This window comes from Monodelphis domestica, chromosome 6 (genome assembly GCF_027887165.1).
Source record: "Monodelphis domestica isolate mMonDom1 chromosome 6, mMonDom1.pri, whole genome shotgun sequence".
Classification (NCBI taxonomy): Eukaryota; Metazoa; Chordata; class Mammalia; order Didelphimorphia; family Didelphidae; genus Monodelphis; species Monodelphis domestica.
The window spans coordinates 16,475,407-16,496,144 of NC_077232.1; the positions used below are offsets into that span (position 1 = coordinate 16,475,407).

Genomic DNA, 20,738 nt, shown 5'->3' on the forward strand with positions numbered 1-20,738 from the left:
AGATACGACGTGTTCCCCGACTCTCCCGACCTAGAAAGTGAGCGCGGATTGGAGGAAAAAGGAACCGGAAGGAGTGGATTCATGATGCAAATTCCGGTCTGACATGGCGGTCTACTGAATATTTCCTGACGTCCTGCGGTCTCCAGGCGTTCCGCGCGCGTTTGCTTCCACTGTCTACGGTGACACTGTCCTGTTCGGACCCCGGAGGACTTCTGCTCGCAATCATGTGGCGGCAAGTGGCGCGCGTCAGGCCTCCTGTTCTGTTCCTGCATCCTGCAGGTCAGGTATCCTTCCGAACTTCCCAAGATCCTCTAGGGTCTGCGGCGTTCGGTCCTTCCTTCCCCTTCCGCTGCTTCCGCCACTCCCCACCTTGCCTTGCCGAACGCTGACTTTTTTAATGTGATGAACGGAGTTTCGAATTTCCCAAGCTGCGTGACCCTGGGCAATGTCTAATCTCTCCGAGCCTCACTTGTCTTATCTGCAAAATGGAGCCAACACCCTCACTCCAGAGCGGCGTTGTTGGTCTATATTGGGATTATGTGACCTTAGGCAACGCTGCTCGCCCCCCTCGGTGTTTTGTAAAATGAGGTTGTTGGGGGTGGGTCTATACTAGGCACAGTAACAGCAACACTACAGTGAGTGAATGAGCATTTATTAAACACTGTTTTCCAAGCCCTGTTTGCACCTGTGAATACAATACAGAAGCGAGACAATCCCTGCCCTTTGGAAGCTCACATTCTAGGATGGAGACAGCACTCATAAGCGGTTTAGGCCATGAATCCGGAGCCTTCTGGGGATTCACAAGGCAGGCCTGGCATTAGGGTCAAGTAATAGCTCCAAGATTCATCCTCATTTGGGGGTTGAAGAAACAGGCTCAAGTGAAATGAGTCAGCTCTTAACAGCTACTTAGGTTTGGGGGTTCGAGTTTTAAAGCTGTCATTTCTCAGGGCTTGATTTCTAAACTACTATAGCTCCCCTTTCTAGGAAAGGAGAATGGGAGGAGGAAAAAAGGGATACCCCCAAATGGAAGGTTGGAAGGGAGGTGAATGGTAGGTATGTATTGAGAAGGCAAGCGTGTAGAGATGATGAAAGGAAGGGAGGGGGAAGATGGCAGGACTCACTGACCTTGGAACCTAATGATGGCACAATGCCTCTTGTTTGACTTGCCAAGTCTAGCCCTCTGCCCAGTACAAGGGAAATAGCAGATATGTTTGGTCATCCTTCTGCTGGGGTTCTTAACCATTTCTGTGACCTGGAGCCCTCTGACAGTCAGGGGAGGTTTATGGACCCTTTCTCAGAATCAGGTTTGTAAGTGCAGAAAATGTAATACATAGGACTACAGGAGGAAACCAATTATATAGAAATGGAGTAATTGGAAAAAAAAAAACTTAGACACTTATATAGACCCCAAATTAAGAACTGGTGCCCTGTGAGATAGTGAGATTCTTGTCATTGGAAAGTTTGCCCTCAGACAAAAAGCTCATGACTTCTAGGGCATTGGGTTTTGTTTCCTCTGTAAAGCCATGTCTCCTCAGAGGAATAGAGTTCACATTCTACTCTTTTTCTCTACCACTGAGTATCCCAACTTCTGCCAGCCAACTCTCATGATACCATGTTGGGAAAGAAAGAAAGGATTAGCCGTGAGGCAAGGGGTAAGAAGTATCAGCACCTGAGCACAAAACCCCAAGAATTGTCCCTGGGGTCTTAGGCTAGTACCATCTCAGCACCCAAGTTTTGGTGAATGTGTGTGTTTCTCCTTGTTTCTTAGTCCATTTTCCAATGGTTTGGCTTTTCAGGTCCTGGGGCTGCCCAGTTCTTCAGTGCTGGCATGAAGACCTTCCTCCCAGTACCTACCTATGAAGGTAAGAGGTCCCATTCTCTGGTTAATCTCAGTTTTATCTCTTCACCTGGTAGTCACAGTTAGGCATTGTCACTTCTTCAGTGATTGAAGCAACATAGTCCAATCCATCTAGCATTTATTAAGCACCTTCTCTCAGTGCTGTGCTGAACCCTCACTCACACACACACACACACACACACACACACACACACACACACATTTCTCCCTCTCTTTCTTGCTTATGCGAAGCTTACACATTCTTAGCTATATTTAGGCCCAGCCATGCTATAAGGCCCAAAGAGGGCTGCTGTCTTCAGTGTCATAGTTTTGATAGGTCTAGTGATGACCTTAGCCCCAAAGAAGAGATATGAGAATTCACTTCCCCTACTCCTTTGAAGAGATGGGGGCCTACAAGTGTAGAATATTATATACAATAATAGATTTTTTTTCTTCCCCTTTTTCCTTTCTAAAGAAATTGTCATGAGATGATCATCTAAGAGGAGGGAAGAAGGTGAGGTACAAAGGGAAAGAGATATGAAAACAAAAGCTATAAATGAAAATGTTTTTTAAGAGGCTGCCTTGACCAGTATGCATATATTTGGGGTCTAGTTTCATTATTGCAGGCATTCCTTCCTCCAGTCCAACTGGCAGCCCTTTCCCACTTTATATAAGGTATTTGTTAATTTTCTTGACCAAAACAATATGATGGTGGGCCTTATCCACACTGAAAGGTTTTCTAGCTTGGGTAGGACTTCCTCCAGCTTAAGCCATGTGGACATAGCCTTCAAGATCTCCAGGTGACCTTAGTGCTGAAATGAAGCATTAGGGAATGCTGGGCACATAGAAACTTCTCCTTTCTTATATAACTACCAACCTATAACCTTGTTCAATGAATCTTTGGGCCTGGAGGTCCATGCTCCTTGATATGACCCTTTGCTATTTATGCTCTTTCCTTAGATGTTCCTATCCCTGAGAAGCCCAAGCTTAAATATATTGATCGGATGCCGCTCGTGCCAAAAGTGAAGAGAGAACCTAGGAATTTGAGTGACATCCGAGGGCCATCCACTGTAGCCACTGACTTCACCGAGGGTAATTTTGGTATCCTGGTGAGTAAACCAAGTCAGCATTGGGGGAAAAGAGGGTCCAAGAATGGTATAGATAAGCTAGGTCATGAGCCTCATCTCTCCAATTCTAACTTCCTCTGCTCACATATCACACTCTCATGTCCTGGCCCTTTGCCACATGCCCTTATGGCTGGAATGTTTTCTGTCCTGTCCTTCTCCCTGGCCTCTTTCTAATCTAATCTAATTCCTCTTTCTATCTCTCTCAACCTTTTCCCCCCTCCCCTCCCCCCACTCCTCCTTGGGGTTTTCAGGACTATGCTCGGCATTTAAGAGGCATTTAATTAATATTTGTTCCTTCCCCTTCATAACAAGCTCACTTCTATATCTCACCTTCCACTTTGTCTCCACATTATCATCTTGATGGAGAAGGGCAGCATCATGCTTCATCCTTAGTAGGTGCTTTTTTGAATTTAAGTTCTCCTTTCCTGTTCATCTTCTGGTGGATAAACAGGTGAAGAGTGAAAAAAATCCCAAAGGAGGAACATAAAAGGAATAGAAGCATCTCCACCATAACAAAATATTGGTTGCTTTTGCCTTTGTCCAAATACCTTGGACAAGATCGGCATAATGATGTTTCTTGTCGAAAGCCCTTCACAGTCTGCCTTCAGCCTAATTCCAGGCCCACTTCCTGCTGTTTCCCTACTCCTACGAATTCTGCATTCCAAACAAATGGACTTGCTATTACCCACACACAACCTTTCTTCTGTCACATCTGTGCCTTTGCATAGATTATCCCTCTTGCCCTTCCTCCTTTTCCTCTTGGAAGCCCTTATCCCTTCACAGAGACCTTTTTTGAGTATCCTAGTCATTAGTGCTCCCTTCTAAAATTCCTTTGTATTTTTTTAATTTATTTAATTTGAACATGTTGCATTCTCCCAGTGGAGTATAAGCTCCTTAAGGTTAGAGACTAGCAATGTTGTCTTCAAATTCCCTAACACAGCACAGTATCTGCCACATTGTAGGTGCTCGATGCATGCTGATTGTTTTCCTAACTGCTGTCTCCTTTTCAGGCACTGGGTGGTGGTTACCTCCACTGGGGCCATTTTGAAATGATGCGCTTGACAATCAACCGTGCCTTGGACACCAAGAATATGTTTGCCATCTGGCGTGTCCCAGCCCCTTACAAACCCATCACCCGGAAGAGTATGGGCCAGCGCATGGGGGGTGGCAAAGGTGCCATTGATCACTATGTGACAGCAGTCAAGACTGGTCGCCTGATCGTGGAGGTGGGTGGCCGCTGTGAGTTTGGTGAGGTGAAACACGTTCTCAAGCAGGTGGCACACAAGCTGCCCTTTCCAGCCAAGCCTGTGAGCCGAGAGTCTCTGCAGAAGATGCGGGAGGAACAAAGGGAAAGGGAGCACAACAATCAGAACCCTTGGACCTTTGAGCGTATTATCACTGCCAACATGCTAGGGATGAGGAAAGTGCTGAGCCCCTATGACCTGACCCAGAAGGGCCGCTACTGGGGCAAGTTCTACTTGTCTGAACGTGTCTAGTGACTGCAAGAGCAGCTGCTCCACCTGTATTCATCTCCAACTTCTCCTTATGACCACAATTGTGATCAGCCCTAGCAGTGTGGATGATCCCAGAAAAGCCTTGGGATGGGAGCCCTGTAGTGCACCTCGTGGAATGGATGAGTTGGTCTTGCAGGAGAAGTCTTGTCCCCTATAAAGGGACTCTGGAAATATTTAAATGACTCTTCTTTTGGGTCCTGGCTTCTGCTAGGGAGGCCTGATTTGGCTCCCACTTCTGATACCTTCATGACCTCAGGCAAGACACAAAACTGTTGAGTGCTCTTGGCAGCTAGAAGACAAGCTGACCTGCCTTGGTAATAGAAGTTTCCTCACCGACAAGGAATCTCAGGGGTTCTTAGACTTTTCCTGTAAATCTTAAACCTGTTTGGCAGTAAAGTGGCACCTATTAAAAACCCTCAAATTCATGTTTTTCTTTGGAAATACATCAAAATATTTTTTAAAATAACAAAGTTCACAGGACCCCTCCTCCCTCCCCCCCCCCCCCCCCCCAGGTTGAGAACTGCTATTTTGTTCTCCCTAAATCTTTGAGATCATCAGTTCCGGGAAACTCCCAGTATAGAAATTCCCTCCATTGATGCAACATAAATTTCACTAATTTCTAACCTTAAAGAGTTGCCTGGGACACTGAGAGGTTGTCAATCAATCAGTAAACATTTATTAAGCATCTGCTGTGTGCCAGAGGCTGCTAAACACTGGGGATGCAAAGAAAGACAGTCTTTCTCATGGTTGCACAGCTAGTGTGTCAGAAGTGGGATTGGAACTTTGGTTTTCCTAACACTAAGGGCAGCCCTCTCTCCACTCTGGCATATTGCCTCCCTGCATCAGTAACTCAAATAGGGAGTAGTAAACTGAGGCTGAAAGTATGAAGAAACAGGATAGACAGTCTTAGGAGGAATAAAACAGAAACCTTGCCTGTACCCCTTCCCCACACTCCTCCCAAGTCTTCAAATTATGGCATAACCACTTCCCTCGACCCCGTACACAAACCTTGGGCACAGCTGTCTTCACTCGATGTGACTTTATTAGTTAAATTCACATACTTGACAACTGTATATTTGATACAGCAACAGAGAAATTATTCCGCTATCTAGGCCAAACTAGTCCTTCTAGACTTAATCTCAGTGAGATAGAACAGAAAGGCCAGGAGGGCTGAATATCTTAAAAGGAACAGGGTTAGACGTTTGTGTTCATCCATCTAACCCTGAGATCAGTTCCGTTACTAGATTCTAAGCTACCCGCTTAGACCCTAAACTCTTCGTAAACGACAGGATCCATAATCTTACACAATCACCTTTAATTTTCTGTCTTCCTATCCCTTAGCACACTGCATCATACAATCACCGTGTTTGTTGATTCAAAATATATAATTCCGTGTGGTATCACTGGCAGCTCCTGCTTTTGTGCCTGTAATGCCCTCAGTCTACCATGTGATTCGGGGGCTGAGTGAATACCCTCCACCCCCCCAGAACTAAAGGAATTCAGAACCACTAGATGTTCAAGTAGGAGGGGAGAACAGCACATTTGATGTAGATGGCACAAATCTGATATTTAAGTGCCAGACTTTCAGATTCTGGAAATTTAAGTTTTGTGGATGTCTCCGCAGAGAAAGCTAAGGGTAGAGACAGAGGACCTTGGACTTGGACTAGTCTATCACCTTTTTGTACAGGTGGGAAGCAGACTCAAGATGACGTTAAGTGACTGGACACACAGCTACTATTTCCCCAGGTCTCCCTCAACCCCAGCACTCTGCCTCTTCCCCCAAATCAGCTTACTTGAGCCTTGAGATATAAACCCTTCAGTTTATGAGTTCTACTCCAAGAGTGGGTGACCATCTTACCAAAATGCACAAGAACAGCTCCTTAAGGTACCCTGCAGCGGAACCTTTCATAACAAACAATCCCGTTTCTGTAGATGAATTATCTTGGAAGTCCCTACTCATGGCCTCATGTGGCTGGAAGACCTTGGGGCCACAAGTGGGAACTAAAGGCTTTCCTTCTATGGCTACACACCAAATTGCTGATCAACAAGGTCAACTTTTGTTGCCAGCAGGGAAGAGGTTGGAAGACAAGTCATAGAAGGAAGGAAGCAACATCATCAGTCTGCTACTAGGTCCTAAGTAGAGGCAGCCAGGTACAAGGACAAGAACATTCCCTCCCTCAATGTGGAGTCAGGATCTGGGCCCAAACCTTATCTCTGCTGCTTAGAAGGATTGTATGACCTCAGGCAAACCACCTGACCTCCAGGAGCCTCAGTTTCCCCTCTGTAAAATGAGGAAGTTAAATTGGCCTAAAATCCCTTATAGCTCTTAATCTAAAGATTGAATTAAATCAACACTTGAAGACAATATATGTATATAATCTTTTTGAATAAGCTTTTGGGATTCAAGAAAAATTCATTATTTTGAATATCCAAAACCCAAACAAGTGTTTTATTAACCAAAAAAGACCCTTGGGAGCTGTGTGACCCAGGGCAATTTGCTTCACCTCTCAGCCTCAATTTCTTCATCTATAAAATGAAGGAATCTGAGGTCTCTTAGATCTATAATCCAGTTCTCTGTAACTGGCTGTCTCAGATAAGACTACATTATGGGGACAGCTAGATGGCACAATGGATAGAGCTTCAGGCCTAGAGTCAAAAGAAACTGAAATCTGGCCTCAGACATTTCCTAGCTGTGTTTGCCTAACCCTTGTCCTTCTGTCTTAAATGTTTACTACTAAAACAAAGTAAAAGTTAAAAGGAAAAAAAAAAGACTAGCAACAAGACCCAAGTTATGGATTTAGTCCCAGATTAAGCTGGTTTGTTTTGCTCTGTTTATTGGGCGTTTTCCTATTTACTAAAGCCTCTCCCGCCCCCCAACAATAGCAGTTCATTTTCTAAAAAGGCCATTAGTCACAAGGGGGAGCCATAGGATGACAGAACAGTTTCTTTCATACAGTGAGACCTGGAAGAGACCTCCGAGGTCATCAGTTCAGAGATTGTGACTTGTCCAAGGTTAGGAAGTTTCTAAGAGAATTCAAGCCCAGTGGCTCCTGATTCTCAAGACTTCTGCACTCTATCCAATAGCCACACTAGCAAGACATTATTATGGATTGCTATAAATCCACGTCCCCCAAGGAAAAGAACCTGCTCCACCTTCAGAACCAAAGGAACACTATATTCCCAGTTAACTAAAGAAAAACCGTCATCCTAACACTGTCTTAACAACACAAGAGCCTGAGCCTCCGTCTCTTCATCTCCTAGATCGGGGTGCAGGCATGCTTGGCTAATCCAAAAAGAGAGGGGGCTGCAGATACCACTTCTTAAAGAATCTCTTCTATTCATCTTGCATCATTAACTGAAACAAGTGGGCCATGGGATAGCGGCGGAAGATGGGGAGAAGAGGTTAATGGCAACAGAAATTACCCTAAATAAAGTTAAACGAGATTGATCACACATAGGTCAAGAACTAGAAGAAATCTCTGAGGCCTTCATTTTATAGATGGGTGAACTCAGGTCCAGAGAAGTAGCACTTTGCCCAACATCACACTAATAGCAAGGGTCAGAGGTGGGATTTGAACTTGGGTCCTTTGCTTGAGAACCAGCTCTCTTTCCATGGTCCCAAGGTCCTTCTGAAGTTGGAGCTGTTGTGAAGGCTTACATTTGACCCATAGTGTAAAAGGTACAGAGCCCATAGAGCTATCCAGAGGCCTATCTGATGTCCTTTCTTATTGAGCCTAACTGCCTATCTCTTCCACTATCCATTTCCCAGGAGTAACTTGAGTCCAACCAGCCTGACTGACTTTTCCCTCAACCTCCCCTGCAGCCAGTTCCCCATGTGGAGTCCAGTGGGTTTCTGGATCCTGGCCCTCCAAGCTTCTAACAGAATACAAAATGAAAAAAGTAGACATTTGGCTGGTGGTTGTCCGGTGCCACCAATCAGAACTTCTCAAAGGAGAGGCGGAGTGACTGAGACATCTGCAATCCACAAGGTTGGAAAGAGGAACTGAAATGTTCATCCAGGATCCATCTAAAGGAAGGGAAAAAAAACGAGCAAAGCTGGCTGAAATCATGAAATAGCAGCAATGTCCGTCAGTATTGCTAAATCCCAACTGGGTAGGGTTGATTTAGTAACACTTGGTCCCAATTCCTTTGAAATATCCCAAAGTGAGAAACTTTCTGGCAGAAATTAAAATGTCACCTTGGGCCTACTTTCTTCCCAAAGTTGACCACCTTTCCTTCTTTGATTAGAAGGTAAATACTACTATCCCCTGCTAGGCTTGTACTGTTTGCCCCCCAAATGCAAGCTCCTTGAGGGCAAGGACTGCTTTCACTTTTGTCCCCAATGCCTGCGTGCATCAAGCTTGCCGAATAAAGAATGACCATTTTGCAAGTGAGCAGAAGACCAGAGAAGATGACTTACCTGCAGTACATAGATAACAGGCCTGGACATTGAAAACCAGACTCCAGGCCAACCAACCTAAGTGATGCCTTTTTCATTGGACCACACAGCCACTTGGCATCTGTCTCCACTATCCCCGGACTTTATTGCTCTTTTCATTCTCACCAGTCCACCCTTTTCCCCCATTTGAAAGATTTCTCTGACTGTAGGGTTTTAATTCCTTGAGTGCAGGAACTTTCATTTTGGTCTTTGTAGTCTCAGCACTTGGCATAGTGCCTGACACAGTTAAATTGAATAATTGCTGGTGGATTGCTTGATACTCCCTCCATGAGAGTAGGTCATCCTCAACAAGGCATCCTTCTATGAATATCCGAGGACCCAAGAATCAGGTTCCATACCCAGACCTCCCATCTGTATCACCTGATGGTGACTGCCACCAGACCATCCAGCCAAATGGAAGTCCAGTCCATTCAGTCATGGAAGAGACGCTGCTTCTCCATCCCCTCCCCTTAGAGGGCTCACCTGAGGCAGGTGGTCAAGGTCAAAGTGGGCTTTCAGGCAAAGATGCCCCCAATGGTGGAGGCCAAGATGATGGCGAGGATAACGCAGCAAATCATGATCATAATCTTCTTCTGCTCATCCAAGAGAAGGGAAGAAAAAGCAAAGAAGCAACAGGATACCATTGAACAAAGGGAGCTCTATGGGCATCTCAGGGCAACTAAGCTAGTAGAGGAGGAAGGAGAGAACAAAGATGGAACTGGCTTTTGGAACTCAAGGTGCTGCCATTGAGCACTTTACTCCAAGCACGGAAAGCCCAAGACAAATGATACGGATGCTAGAGTTGGAGCTAGAAACACCTTCAGAGGCATCTACTTCAACATCCTCCTTTACAGATGGAGGAACCTAAGCTCAAGACATTCCCAAGGCTATATAAATACTAAGAGTCTGGGGCAGGTCTTCCTGATTTTCTGAGGCCCATCACTCTCCTCTGGCACATTAGCTCCTACCCATTAAATGTAATTTTCCCCCAAGGCTGTATCCTGGCCATCTTCAGTCCCCCTACACTCTCCTTGATCACCTCATCCATTTCCACGGCTGCCACGGCCAACTGTATGTAGTTGTCTCCCAAGTCTAGATCTTTATTCTCAGTTTTTCCCAGAGCTTCAGACCTTCTTCAATTACCGCCTATTAGCTATCCCCACCAGGATGTGCCACTGTCAAAATGTCAAAACTTGGCAGAGAAATCTCCCTTCCCCACAAATTCTCTGTTTTCGTTGACACAGATTACATCAATCTAGTCACTCAGGCTCAGAATCTATCAACGGGCTCCCAAATATCTCACATCTGCACCTCATTCTATTCCTACTGCAAGGGTACTATAAGCTCGCAGAGGGCAGGGTCTGTCATTTAATCTTTGCATTCCCCAGCACCTAGCAGGACACCCATATAAACCAGGCACTAATTTGAGTTCAAGTCCAGTCTCATTGTACCAGAACATGTAGGATTTGAACAAAACCTGAAAATAGCATTCATCATGGTGGAATACTTAGCACTGGTCATCCATAGGGGACAGTAGGGAAAGAGAAGGCATTCTGTCAATCAATATAAACTCATTTATTTAAATTAACAATAAAATAATCAAGTTTCCATTAAAAAAAAAGACCAAAAACCCTTTGGGCAAACAATACAATTCCCAGCCTCATACATGAGACCAAAGGCACATAACTGGAGTTTGTTCCTTCTTGGCACCAAAGCCAGGCCCCTCTCTTGAATGCCAGACTTCACAGCCTTGGGCAAGAATGGTGCTGAAACCCCCATGGCTCTGTCTATATATTGAAGGGTGTTTAGAATAGACTGCAAAGGACCTACTGGACAGTAGCCTGGATTAGAGATCGTGCTCCATCCCTGGAGCCATTAAGGTTAAGGGTTAAGTCAATAAAGGATACTTAGGAGCAAGGAGTATGGGGACAAATCTCACGCACCAGTGAGAAATCTAACAGCTTCTGTTGGCATAAATATATTATCAACATGATGAGCACTTCTGGACACAACAGCCTACTTCAGAACGGTCTAAAGAAGATTTTTAATACCATTAGCTCCCTCTTGGCATGATGAGGGAAAGACCAAACTCTCTTTGTTAAGAGAAAAGTGTATTAACGGCAAATGCCATTTGGTCAAAGTCCTACCCCTACCCAAGCGATTCTCTCTGGGAGAGAAGATCTCTGAATGGTACCCTGAATGGTCCTTGGTTTCTAGGGATCCTTACTACAAACTGGACCTGTGTATCAAGGCCAAAGAGAACAAGGGTCTGGTAGACAAGCAAGCCAGTGGACTCAGGTGTTCTTGAGATGAGGATATCCAAACCTAGGGATTCCCCCTAGATTTTTCATGCAGAAAATGGCCCTCAGGAAGAGTATGTTTCCATCAAGGTTCCTCCCAAATCTGTGCAAAGAACTAGTTGTTCCCTCATCTACTTCCCTAAAGAAGTCCCTCAAGCTAATTCTAGAGGCTATACCCAAAACCTCTACTCTCCAAGTTCCAGATCACACATAAACACAGACACACACACACACACACACACACACACACACACACACACACACACACACACACACACACACACACACATGAGGAACTAAGAGTCTACACTGGCTACTTGCCAATCTCTTTGGGGCAAAGAGCCAAATTGGTGAGAAGCCTAAAGGGCAAAAGATCCCAATTCTTCCACTCCCCCTACATCCCCTCCAGTTCCTTCTGGTACGGTCATCTGCAGAATCATTGAAACTGCCCCAAGCACTTGGAACAACAGAGGGAAAACAAGTGGCAAGAAGCCCCGAACCCCACCCTTCTCTTGTGATATTCCTCAGGATTAGGCCTCAAACTCTTCCTCCATAAGCCAGTTTTCAAATATTTGAGTTCTCCCCAGCCAGTAGAGGGAAAGTTCCATGACCTTCTCCACTAGACAACAGCTGGTTTCCAAGACACAGACTCCAAAACACAGCCAAGGATGGGCTCAGCGTTGGCAAACGATGACCTCAGAGGCTTGTGTCATCACATTCCCTCCTTAGGTAAACACGTGAGAACAGATACAGACCCACCAGGGAATTAGAAGTCAACACCGGCCTCTTGGCTGCCCTAGAGGACAAACAGCCCACAGCTGGGTGTCAAGGGACGGTGGCTTCCTCGAGACCCCACGTCTTATCATACCAGTTTCTTTTCTTTCCTAATTCCAGTCTCTAAGGAGTGTTACAAAAATCAGGGCTAGCACAACGCCAGGGTGGAGACCCAGGTTTGTGCCTTCCCTTTGCCAGTCGGCGGAGTGAGATTGATTTCTGCTTTGTGTTTTCTTAAACATTTGTTAAAGAAATAGGCAATAAAGAAAAAAAATAACGCAGTTCCTGAGAAGAGTATTCCATGAGGTAGAACGCAGCATCCTGGGAGGCATCTGAAGGGGGCTCCCAAGTTGCAACTGCAGAAAAGTAAGCTTGGGAGGCACTTCACAGCTGGAGAATGGGTTAGTGGGACACTCAATCTCCAAAAAGAGATTTACAGTTGGGTCAGGACAGGCTGGACAGCTCCTGGACTGGGCAAATGGCAAACCAGACCCATGGGGGGGCTAACAGGGACACAAAGGCACATGTCCTGCTCCCTCCTGGAGACTTTTGAGAGGCAACTCCCATCCAGTCCAAAGGAAGAGGCGCAAGGATCCAAGTGGGATGGGATCAGGTGCTGGGAGAGGCAGGGGAGCAGATGCTGGTCAGTGCACAGGTGGTCGGTGAGGATCAGCGGGACGCAGCAGCAGGCCAAGGAGGTCAGGGGCAGGAAGGAGTTACTAGAAAAAGGGAAGAACAGCACAGGGGAGAGTCCATTAACAACGAGGCAGAGATTCAACTCAAAAACCCAAAGCACAGCCAGGAAGTGAGAGAGTCACTGAGCAGGGCACGAGAAGTCCCCATTCCTAGAGGAGAGGATGCTCCTAATTCACGTGCCCTCTGCTCAGAGATGGGTCAGCTCAAGGGGCACCAGAGAGCAGAGGCTTCAGAGTCTAGACGAACGTTGGAAATCATTTAGTGTAGACCCCTTCCCTTTGTTCAAGAGCAAGTCGAGAATAGCACAGGAAAGATGGGGAGAAGATAGAGACAGAGGGGACAAAAAGAAACAAACAGAGAGAAAGAAATGCCCCGTCCCTGACCTAGAAGATGATAGTAGTGCATCTCCTACTCTTCACCAAGAGAATCAGAAGCTCTAAGGTGGTCCAGGCAGTCAGATCAGCAGGATTTTATCATTATTTTAAATAATAACCACTTTAAAACATTTTTTAAGATACTTAAAAAATATCTAATTTGACCCTCACAACAACCTGGGAGATAGATGCTATTATTAGCCCCATTTTACAGATGAGGAGCCTGAGGCAGACATTGGTTAAGTGACCTGCCCACAGTCACACAGCTAGTGCTTAAGGTCACATTGGAACTCGGGTCTTCCTGGCTCCAAGTCCAGGACTCTAATAGCCATATCCCTTTGCCTCTCAGGAACCTCAAGCACGAGGTCTCAGAACGAGAGGGTAGAAGACAAAATTGTAAAAGATTCTGTTTGGGAAGGAGAGTCGTGTTAGCCTCCTGACCATGATGTTCTACATCCATCACATTGTGAATTCCAGACTCTACGCTCAGTCACTTATGGGTGTCCTGTGATTAATGAGGGCCAACCTGACTCCCATAAAGGCTAATTCGAATACCTGAAAGCCCTGATTTCACGGAAGCTTACTAAGTCTAAGGAAGTAGCCACGGAACCCAGAGACCAGAAGTCTGGGATTTATTCCGGCCTCTTCCCAGCAGAGGAGCACCGGCCGGCATCAGTTTCATTCATTCATATTTCGACCTTCTGTTGGCCCCCGGCCCTCCCCCAGGACATCACGTCATCTCTCCTCTGCCTCCAGAGAGCAGAAGGTCCAGCCCTGAGAGTGAGAGGCCTGCCACAGCCCCCACTCTCGGGCCCCAAGAAAGGCAGAAGAGTTGGACAAGAAGGAAGTCGCCTGAACCAGAGAGGCTGCTCATGAAGGAGCGGAGTGAGACTTGGAATTGAGGCTAGGACAGAAGGTTAAGGGTTTGCTTGTTTTGAGAGAGGGGGGTACAAATCAGGCCTTCTTCCCAATAACCGGGATGTGGGTAAGGCATCTATTGTTATCCCTCATTTTACAGAGGAGGAAACTGAGGTTTCCATTAAGTGACTCATCCCATGATTGGAATGTAGACTCTAAGCAATCACCCTATTGCAAATATCAATAATATGGAAATAAATCATATGTAAAACCCAGTGGAACTGGGTGTCAGCTACAGGGGCAGAGTGGGGAGAGGGGAGGGAGAGAACTACAAGAATCTTGTAACCATGGAAAAATATTCTCAATTAATTCATTAAAATTAAATAATAAAAGTAAATAAAAATAAATCTCAACTAAATAAATTAAAATTAAATCATTAAGTGACTAATCCTAGGTCACACACTAATAAAATTAGAACTCAGGGCCAGGTATTCTGGCTCCCAAGTCACTACTTCCCCAACACATACACACTTTGCCTTTCCTTCATCAGCTGATCGGATTGATATCAGTAGCAAACAAAAAGGAAACAGTTCCAGGCTTTTCTCTCGCCCTCCTCTGAGATTCTCAACACACTTTGTAGGTGCCAAACAGAGCAACAAACATTTTTCAAAATCATATTTACAAGAGAGCTAAAGCATCATTTTAAAACAACCTCCCACCCACCCCCCGAATGCCAATGTGATGAGTCAAGGAAGAGCCCAGAAACCAATCCCCAAAGGGCAGGTCAGTGCACAGCTGCACTCGTGTGGGAAAAGGGCAGACGAGCAAATCGAGCACTCACAGAGAAAGCCAGAGAGTACAGAGAGGAGACCCCAAGCTCCAAGACCATTGGAAAGCCCGTGCTTTCCCCAGAGACACTGGGAGGAAGGAAAGAGAGAGACCCAGAACAAGAGCGATGAAGCGGAGAATTCAAAATACCAGGCCCGGGCTTGAAGCAGAAGAGAGATGAGTAGATGCTGGGATCAAGGGTGTGTTAGTTAGTCCTCTTGCTGACAGCGCAGAGACCCCCGAAGAAAGCCTGGTCCGTGCTACTTACGGTTCAGTGCCAGCAGTCAACGGGAGCTGCTGCTATTTCAGCCCGACGGAAAGCCCGATGATCAGAGCTAAAATGCCCAGCAACACCACAACTATGATAATGATAATTACCATTTTCTGGAGGGGAGGCACAAGAGAGAAGAGGAAGAAGAAATTATCATGAGTAACCAAGAAGGGCAAATTCACTGGCCGCCTGCGGTCCTTTCATCGGGAGCTGAGCCAGAGCCCTGAATTAGCAAACCTGGCATCGGAGGCGAGGAACACCGAAGAACTTCTCGAGGCAACTTTTTAAGACAATTTCAGCTCAGGTTGTAGGAGGCCACTTCCATAGAGTAAACAGATTTGGCTGAGGGGAAATTCCTGATTTAACTAAATATTATTGATGAGGAGATGGAACATTCACTTGTTTCTATTGCTGTCAATGCACTCTAAATTTTGGTGCCCTGAGACAAATCTCTGTTGCACTGCCCTCGTTACGGCTCTAGGCCAGCCCATTCATGCTAGTCACCTCTGCACTGAAAGATGTAACTGTCCATAGCCTAGAGAATCAGGCAGCTGCCCACCTTGGTTCTTTGTATTTGTTTTAAACCCTTATCTTCCCTCTTAGAATCAAAAGAGTATACTAGATCCAATGCAGAAGAGCAGTAAGGGCTAGGCAAAGGCGGTTATGTGACTTGCCCAGGGTCACCCAGTTAGGAAGTGTCTCAGTCCAGATTTGAACCCAGAATCTCCTGTCTTGAGGTCTGGCTCTCAATCCACTGAGCTACCTAGATGCCCCACAGCTACCCACTTTGAACAGTAGTGATACTACCACTACTACTACTACTACTACTACTACTACTACCACTACTACTACTACTACTACTACTACTACTACTACTACTACTACTACTACTACTACTTACTACTACTATTACTACTACTACTACTACTACTACTACTTACTACTACTATTACTACTACTACTATTACTGCTGCTGCTGCTACTACTACTGCTATTACTGCTATTGCTACTACTACTACTGATAGCTCACATTAAATAGCACTTCCAACTTTTACAAAGTTCTTAACATATATAATTTCCTTTGATCCTCACAACAATCAGGTTTAACAGATGTTATACCTCCATTTTACAGATAAAATGAAAATTGGTTCAGAGATTAAGTGACTTGCCTAGGGTCATATACTTTCCAAGTGTCAGAGGCAGGATTTGAACCCAAGTCTCTCTTGAATTCACATCCTGTACGCTGTCCACCACACCAAACTGCCCCTCATTTCTCTCTAGGGAATAATAAACTGCAAGGAGGCAGGGAGGACGAGGTTTACTATTACCCCAGAATCCCTAGGGCATGCTAATAAAATGGACTACAAAGAGATCATATTAAGAAGGCCTGATAAAGAATAGCCCAAAAGTACTCTGATGAGGAAGTTTCTGGCTCCCAGAACCCCAGCATAGACAACAGTTAAGTTTAGAAAAGGCAGAGGAAGCAAGGGTGCCAAAGGCCAAGAAACCAGGTCGAAAAATGTGAGAAACTGCCGCCACCTGAGCAAAAATGTCTTTTGATACCAAGTCCTGGTCAGGAAGGAATTGAGAAGGGGAAGTGTCCTGACGGAACTGTTTCTATTTCTATTGTATGCTGGAGTTGGCCAGTGCTTGCATTACCAAGCTAGTAAAAGACGGAGCCGACCACAGCTCAAGTCACCAGACCCCACGTCATGATGCCACCCATGTGGCCTCTCTAAAATGCCACCAACGTGCCAGAAGTGAGATTTGAAGCCAGGCTGGCTGGTTCATTGCCTGAGTCCACTTTGCCATTCTGATCGCTGAAGTTACAAAGTGCCTGGGATGAGAGAGGTCCAGTCCTCCTGTCTGAGGACAAGACAGTTCAAGGCCATCATGTGCTGAAAGACTCAGAGCTACCAATCAGGCCCAACGAGAGGTGAGATTTTGGTGTAACACCCAATCACTGCCTTTGAAGCATGAGTTCTCACTTATAGGTTCATTTAAACTCTCTGACACAAATGAGGAAATCAAACCATTAGACAGAGGAGGAAACTGAGGGCCCCAGATGTATAAGGAAGCCCAAGAGCCTTCATTGTACAGACTCCAAATCTCATTGTACCCATGAAAAAACCAAGGACTCCCATTAGAAAGAGAAGGAAACCAAGGGCCCTTGTTGTATAGATGAGAAAACCAAGGGCCTCTTATCATCTGGAAGGTCCTCACTGTATATAGTTAAGAAAACTGAGTCCCAGAGGGGATGTGACTTATTCTAAGGTCACACAGCAGAAAGCCTATAACTCGAACCTAGCTCATGGGACTCTTGGTCCAACATGGGCCACCTGTTTGCCTGAGTCCGTGTGAGAATAAGATTCCTGCCAGTCCAAAATGGAAATGAAGGGATGGTGGTGATTCTACTGGGAAGACGGAGACAGAGGATGGACAGACAGGAAGGGCTGACCAGGGAGAGGATAAGGCTGAGGATCTCACCCTCCGGGCTTCACTCTGGTATTTCACGGCCTTTTTGGTGTCAGCCACAGCCGTCTCCACGAAGCCCACCGACTGGTCCATGTTGTTCTCAATGCGATCAATCATGGCTCCCTTTCCCAGAATGGAAGAGGCAGCGGCAGCAGAAAGCAGAGATGGCATGACAGAAAAGAGGAAAGAGAAAGAGCAGGCAGAGGTAGGTGCTCTCTTCACGCAAGGCCCCAAGGGACTCTCACCTTCCGGGCCTGACTACGATATTTCACGGCCTTCTTGGTCTCATCTCGAGCCTTCTCCACGTGGTCCACTGTATGCATCACATTCAGTTCTATGTTATCTATCATCTCCCCCTGCAAAGACAGATATTGGTCGTATCACAGCACAAAACCCATCCCACTCACTCTTCAGGGCTGCTGACCCCGAGAGGAAACTGCCCCGTGGCTGTTCCCCCAGAGTCAAGAGTAGACTGAGCTCAGGAATCTTGACAGCCCGGCTTCCACTTAAGTTAGGACTAGAAGAGGCCTTAAACTGAGGCCCAGGAAGAAGAAATTCCTTGCCCAAAGGGCATCAGATTTAAAACTGGAAGGCATCTACGGCATCATCTAGTCCAATCTGATCATTTAACAGTCAGGGAAACTGAGGTCCAGAGAGGAAATGAATTTAATGCAAAAAGCCTTTATCTTCAGGCATTTACTAAGGGCTCCAGATGCATTCTCTCACGTGATCCTCATAATCTCCAAGGCAGAGACTACAAGGATTTTGCTTGTTTGTTTTGTTTTTATTTTATTTGTTTGGACTACAATATTTTGATCCTCACTCTGCAGATAAGGATGCTGAGGCTGGCGCAGAGATGCCCATTGTCAAGGAAAAGGGCCAGATCTTTGAATGCCAAGTCCGCTGCTCTGTTGGCCCATACTTCCTCCCCTACAGGCCTTGGATGACACTCCAAGAGCGAGTTAGAATACCATTCCCTCCTGAATCACTTAGTTCTTTCTTAACCAAAGGGTCAGTCCTTAAGGGGACCGTGGTTTTCTCTTTTAAAAAAATACCAAAAAAAAAAAAAACCCAACTCTTATCTTCTATCTTGGAGTCAATACTGAGTATTGGTCCCAAGGCAGAAGAGTGGTAAGGGCTAGGCAATGGGGGTCAAGTGACTTGCCCAGGGTCACACTGCTAGGAAGTGTGTGAGGCCACATTCGAACCCAGAACCTCCTGACTCCAGGCCCAGCACCCTATCCACTGAGCCACCCAGCTGCCCCTTCCCACCTAGCTTTCTCAATCTGGGGTCCATAAACTTTTTTTTTTAATAACTGTATTTCAACTCATTGACTTCCTTTGTAATCTTGTTTTATTTTACACATTTGAAAAGTTTATTCTTAGCAAGGAACCTTAGATGTTACCAAGCTGTATAAGGGATCCATGACAGAAAAGACCAAGCACCTCTACTCTAAGTGACTGGGGATTCTGGCCTACCCTAGCTGCTGTAGTAGGTTCCTCCTTCTCCCTTCCCAGGAAGGAGTCTCTGAAGGAGATGCCCCACCCCCGGGTTGGTGAACCTATGGCAGCATGCCGGAGAGGGCTGCTCCCGTCTCCCTTTCCACACAGCCTGAAGACACTTCTCCCATTACCCATCCTCTGCCCAGCAGCCTAGTGGAAGTGCTTCCTCCTTCCCCTGTCTAGGGTAAGGGGGGAGGGGTTTGCATTCTGGGCACCCAGTCTCTGAAAGGTTTGCCATCACTGCCCTAACCCTTTCGTATACTCATCGCCCCCATTTCTAATGCCTAGAAAAAGAACTTTAATTCTTCTCTTCAGTCCATTCCCTGGTATGCAGAGGTTGAAGGCCCCACACCCCATGCACCAAGACCTTCTCAGCCTCCCCCATCACTATAGACTAGCCAGGAAAGAAGAAGAGTTCACTCACCATTCCCCAAGTCTCACGCCCGATCCTCGCATGGCATTGTGGGTAGAAAACAGAAAGTGGGGGAGGAGAACTTGAGAAGAGGGTGCTAAGGTCTAGAGGGGAACACCTGGGGTCCCTGGCATCTGAGGTCAAGTAAACTCTACAAAGAGGAAGAGAGAAGGGGGGATTCCTGCCCTACAGGAGTCCTGGGAACTAGCTCTGCTAACCGGTCAACAGGAGAGAGCCAAGCCTTACAGCCTTGTGGTGAAAGGAATAATTAATGATAATAATGGTAGCAATGGCAGCTCCATTTGTGTAGTGCTTAACAGTTGACCCTCCAAAGAGAGGAAGACCTCCGGCACATTGGATGGACCCTTGTAGCAAACTAACTTATGGGACAACACAAACAAGAACCATATAGGGGTGGGCATGAAGAGACTGCAATAGCCCATGTGGGTGGCTCACCTATGAGCTGGAATACTTATAGGTCCCGAAACATTTTCCTCCAACCCACCCTTTGAGGAGTTAAGGTGACATTTAACAAATCCCCACTTAACAGATGAGGAAACTGAGGTTCATAGAAGTGACACAATCATGTGTCTACTTTGTGGCCCGGCCAGGAACACAAGACTTGGAGCTGAAAAGAACCTTAGGGAAATTCTTGTCCAGTTTCTTTATTTTACAGATTAGGAAACAGAACCTCAGAGAAGAGATGAGTTGGCCTTGGTTCCATGGCCAGGAAGAGACAGACCTAGGATTTAAGACTAAATTCCATGAGCTTCACATGACGCCATATTGGTCCTCTTGCCAGGACCTGGCTTCCATCTGGCTGCCTCCACCTGAGGCCCTGAATTCCTCTTGGTTTTTCTGAGATGAACTGCTTAATTGAATCCCTTTCCTGCCTCCTTTCCTGGGTCCTAGGCGGTGCCCTCCTCCTGGTCGCTGCCCCTGCCCAATGGCAAGTTACCTGGTTTTCCACTAGCATGGCGATATCCACAAACATGTCGTGGAGCTCCTTGATGCTGCTCTCCAGCCGGACGATGTCCTTGTGCCGCCCTTCAATCTCGCTGAGTGCTTGCTTAGAGATCTGAGAGTCGATGATCTGTAACACATCCGTCCCCATTACATGTGCTGCCCAGGCCCTGGCAGTCTGACTACCAGGCTACATATGCACACCCTTTAGTCAAGTAGCGATTTAGCATCTCCTACGTACAAGGCAAGGGAAATATGGCCATGGAGTCAAGAGGACCTGAGTTCAAGTTCTGCTTTGGATACATAAGCTATGAGACTCTGGGAAAGATTTTCCTAACTCCCAGGATGGCTCTTTCACCATCAGGCTA

The 20,738-nt window shown here is 46.2% G+C and overlaps 2 protein-coding genes across 10 annotated transcripts in view; one reads left to right on the forward strand and one right to left on the reverse strand.

Annotated features, from left to right (window-relative positions):
* Nucleotides 1-50: 50 nt before the first annotated feature.
* MRPL16 (mitochondrial ribosomal protein L16) lies at nucleotides 51-4,899 on the forward strand. 2 transcript variants are annotated; one of them, XM_007497544.3, is made up of 4 exons: nucleotides 51-279; nucleotides 1,797-1,862; nucleotides 2,798-2,946; nucleotides 3,975-4,899. In XM_007497544.3, exons 1-4 carry the CDS (start codon nucleotides 225-227, stop codon nucleotides 4,458-4,460), a joined length of 756 nt encoding a protein of 251 aa, XP_007497606.1. In that variant the 5' UTR covers nucleotides 51-224; the 3' UTR covers nucleotides 4,461-4,899. The 2 variants fall into 2 exon arrangements, with proteins under 2 accessions (XP_007497606.1, XP_056657667.1); XM_056801689.1 differs by lacking the exon at nucleotides 51-279 and adding an exon at nucleotides 1,137-1,304.
* A 235-nt stretch (nucleotides 4,900-5,134) lies between these two features.
* STX3 (syntaxin 3) overlaps nucleotides 5,135-20,738 on the reverse strand; it is a 62,937-nt gene continuing 47,333 nt past the window's right edge. Inside the window, exons 8-11 of one of the 8 annotated variants that reach the window (XM_056801685.1) lie at nucleotides 20,366-20,500; nucleotides 17,505-17,615; nucleotides 9,400-9,509; nucleotides 5,135-8,505 (exon numbers count right to left, since the gene is read on the reverse strand). In XM_056801685.1, coding sequence (XP_056657663.1) covers nucleotides 9,432-9,509; nucleotides 17,505-17,615; nucleotides 20,366-20,500 — 324 coding nt within the window. In that variant the 3' untranslated portion in view covers nucleotides 5,135-8,505; nucleotides 9,400-9,431. The other 7 variants (XM_056801683.1, XM_007497542.2, XM_056801684.1 and 4 more) reach the window with 7 other exon arrangements.

Coding starts and splice junctions, on each gene's coding strand:
- MRPL16 (XM_056801689.1), top strand. CDS start 1,208: ATGTTTGGTCATCCTTCTGCTGGGGTTCTTAACCATTTCTGTGACCTG. Junction 1,305..1,796: donor GGACCCTTTCTCAGAATCAG/GTTTGTAAGTGC, acceptor TTGGCTTTTCAG/GTCCTGGGGCTGCCCAGTTC. Junction 1,863..2,797: donor CCCAGTACCTACCTATGAAG/GTAAGAGGTCCC, acceptor CTCTTTCCTTAG/ATGTTCCTATCCCTGAGAAG.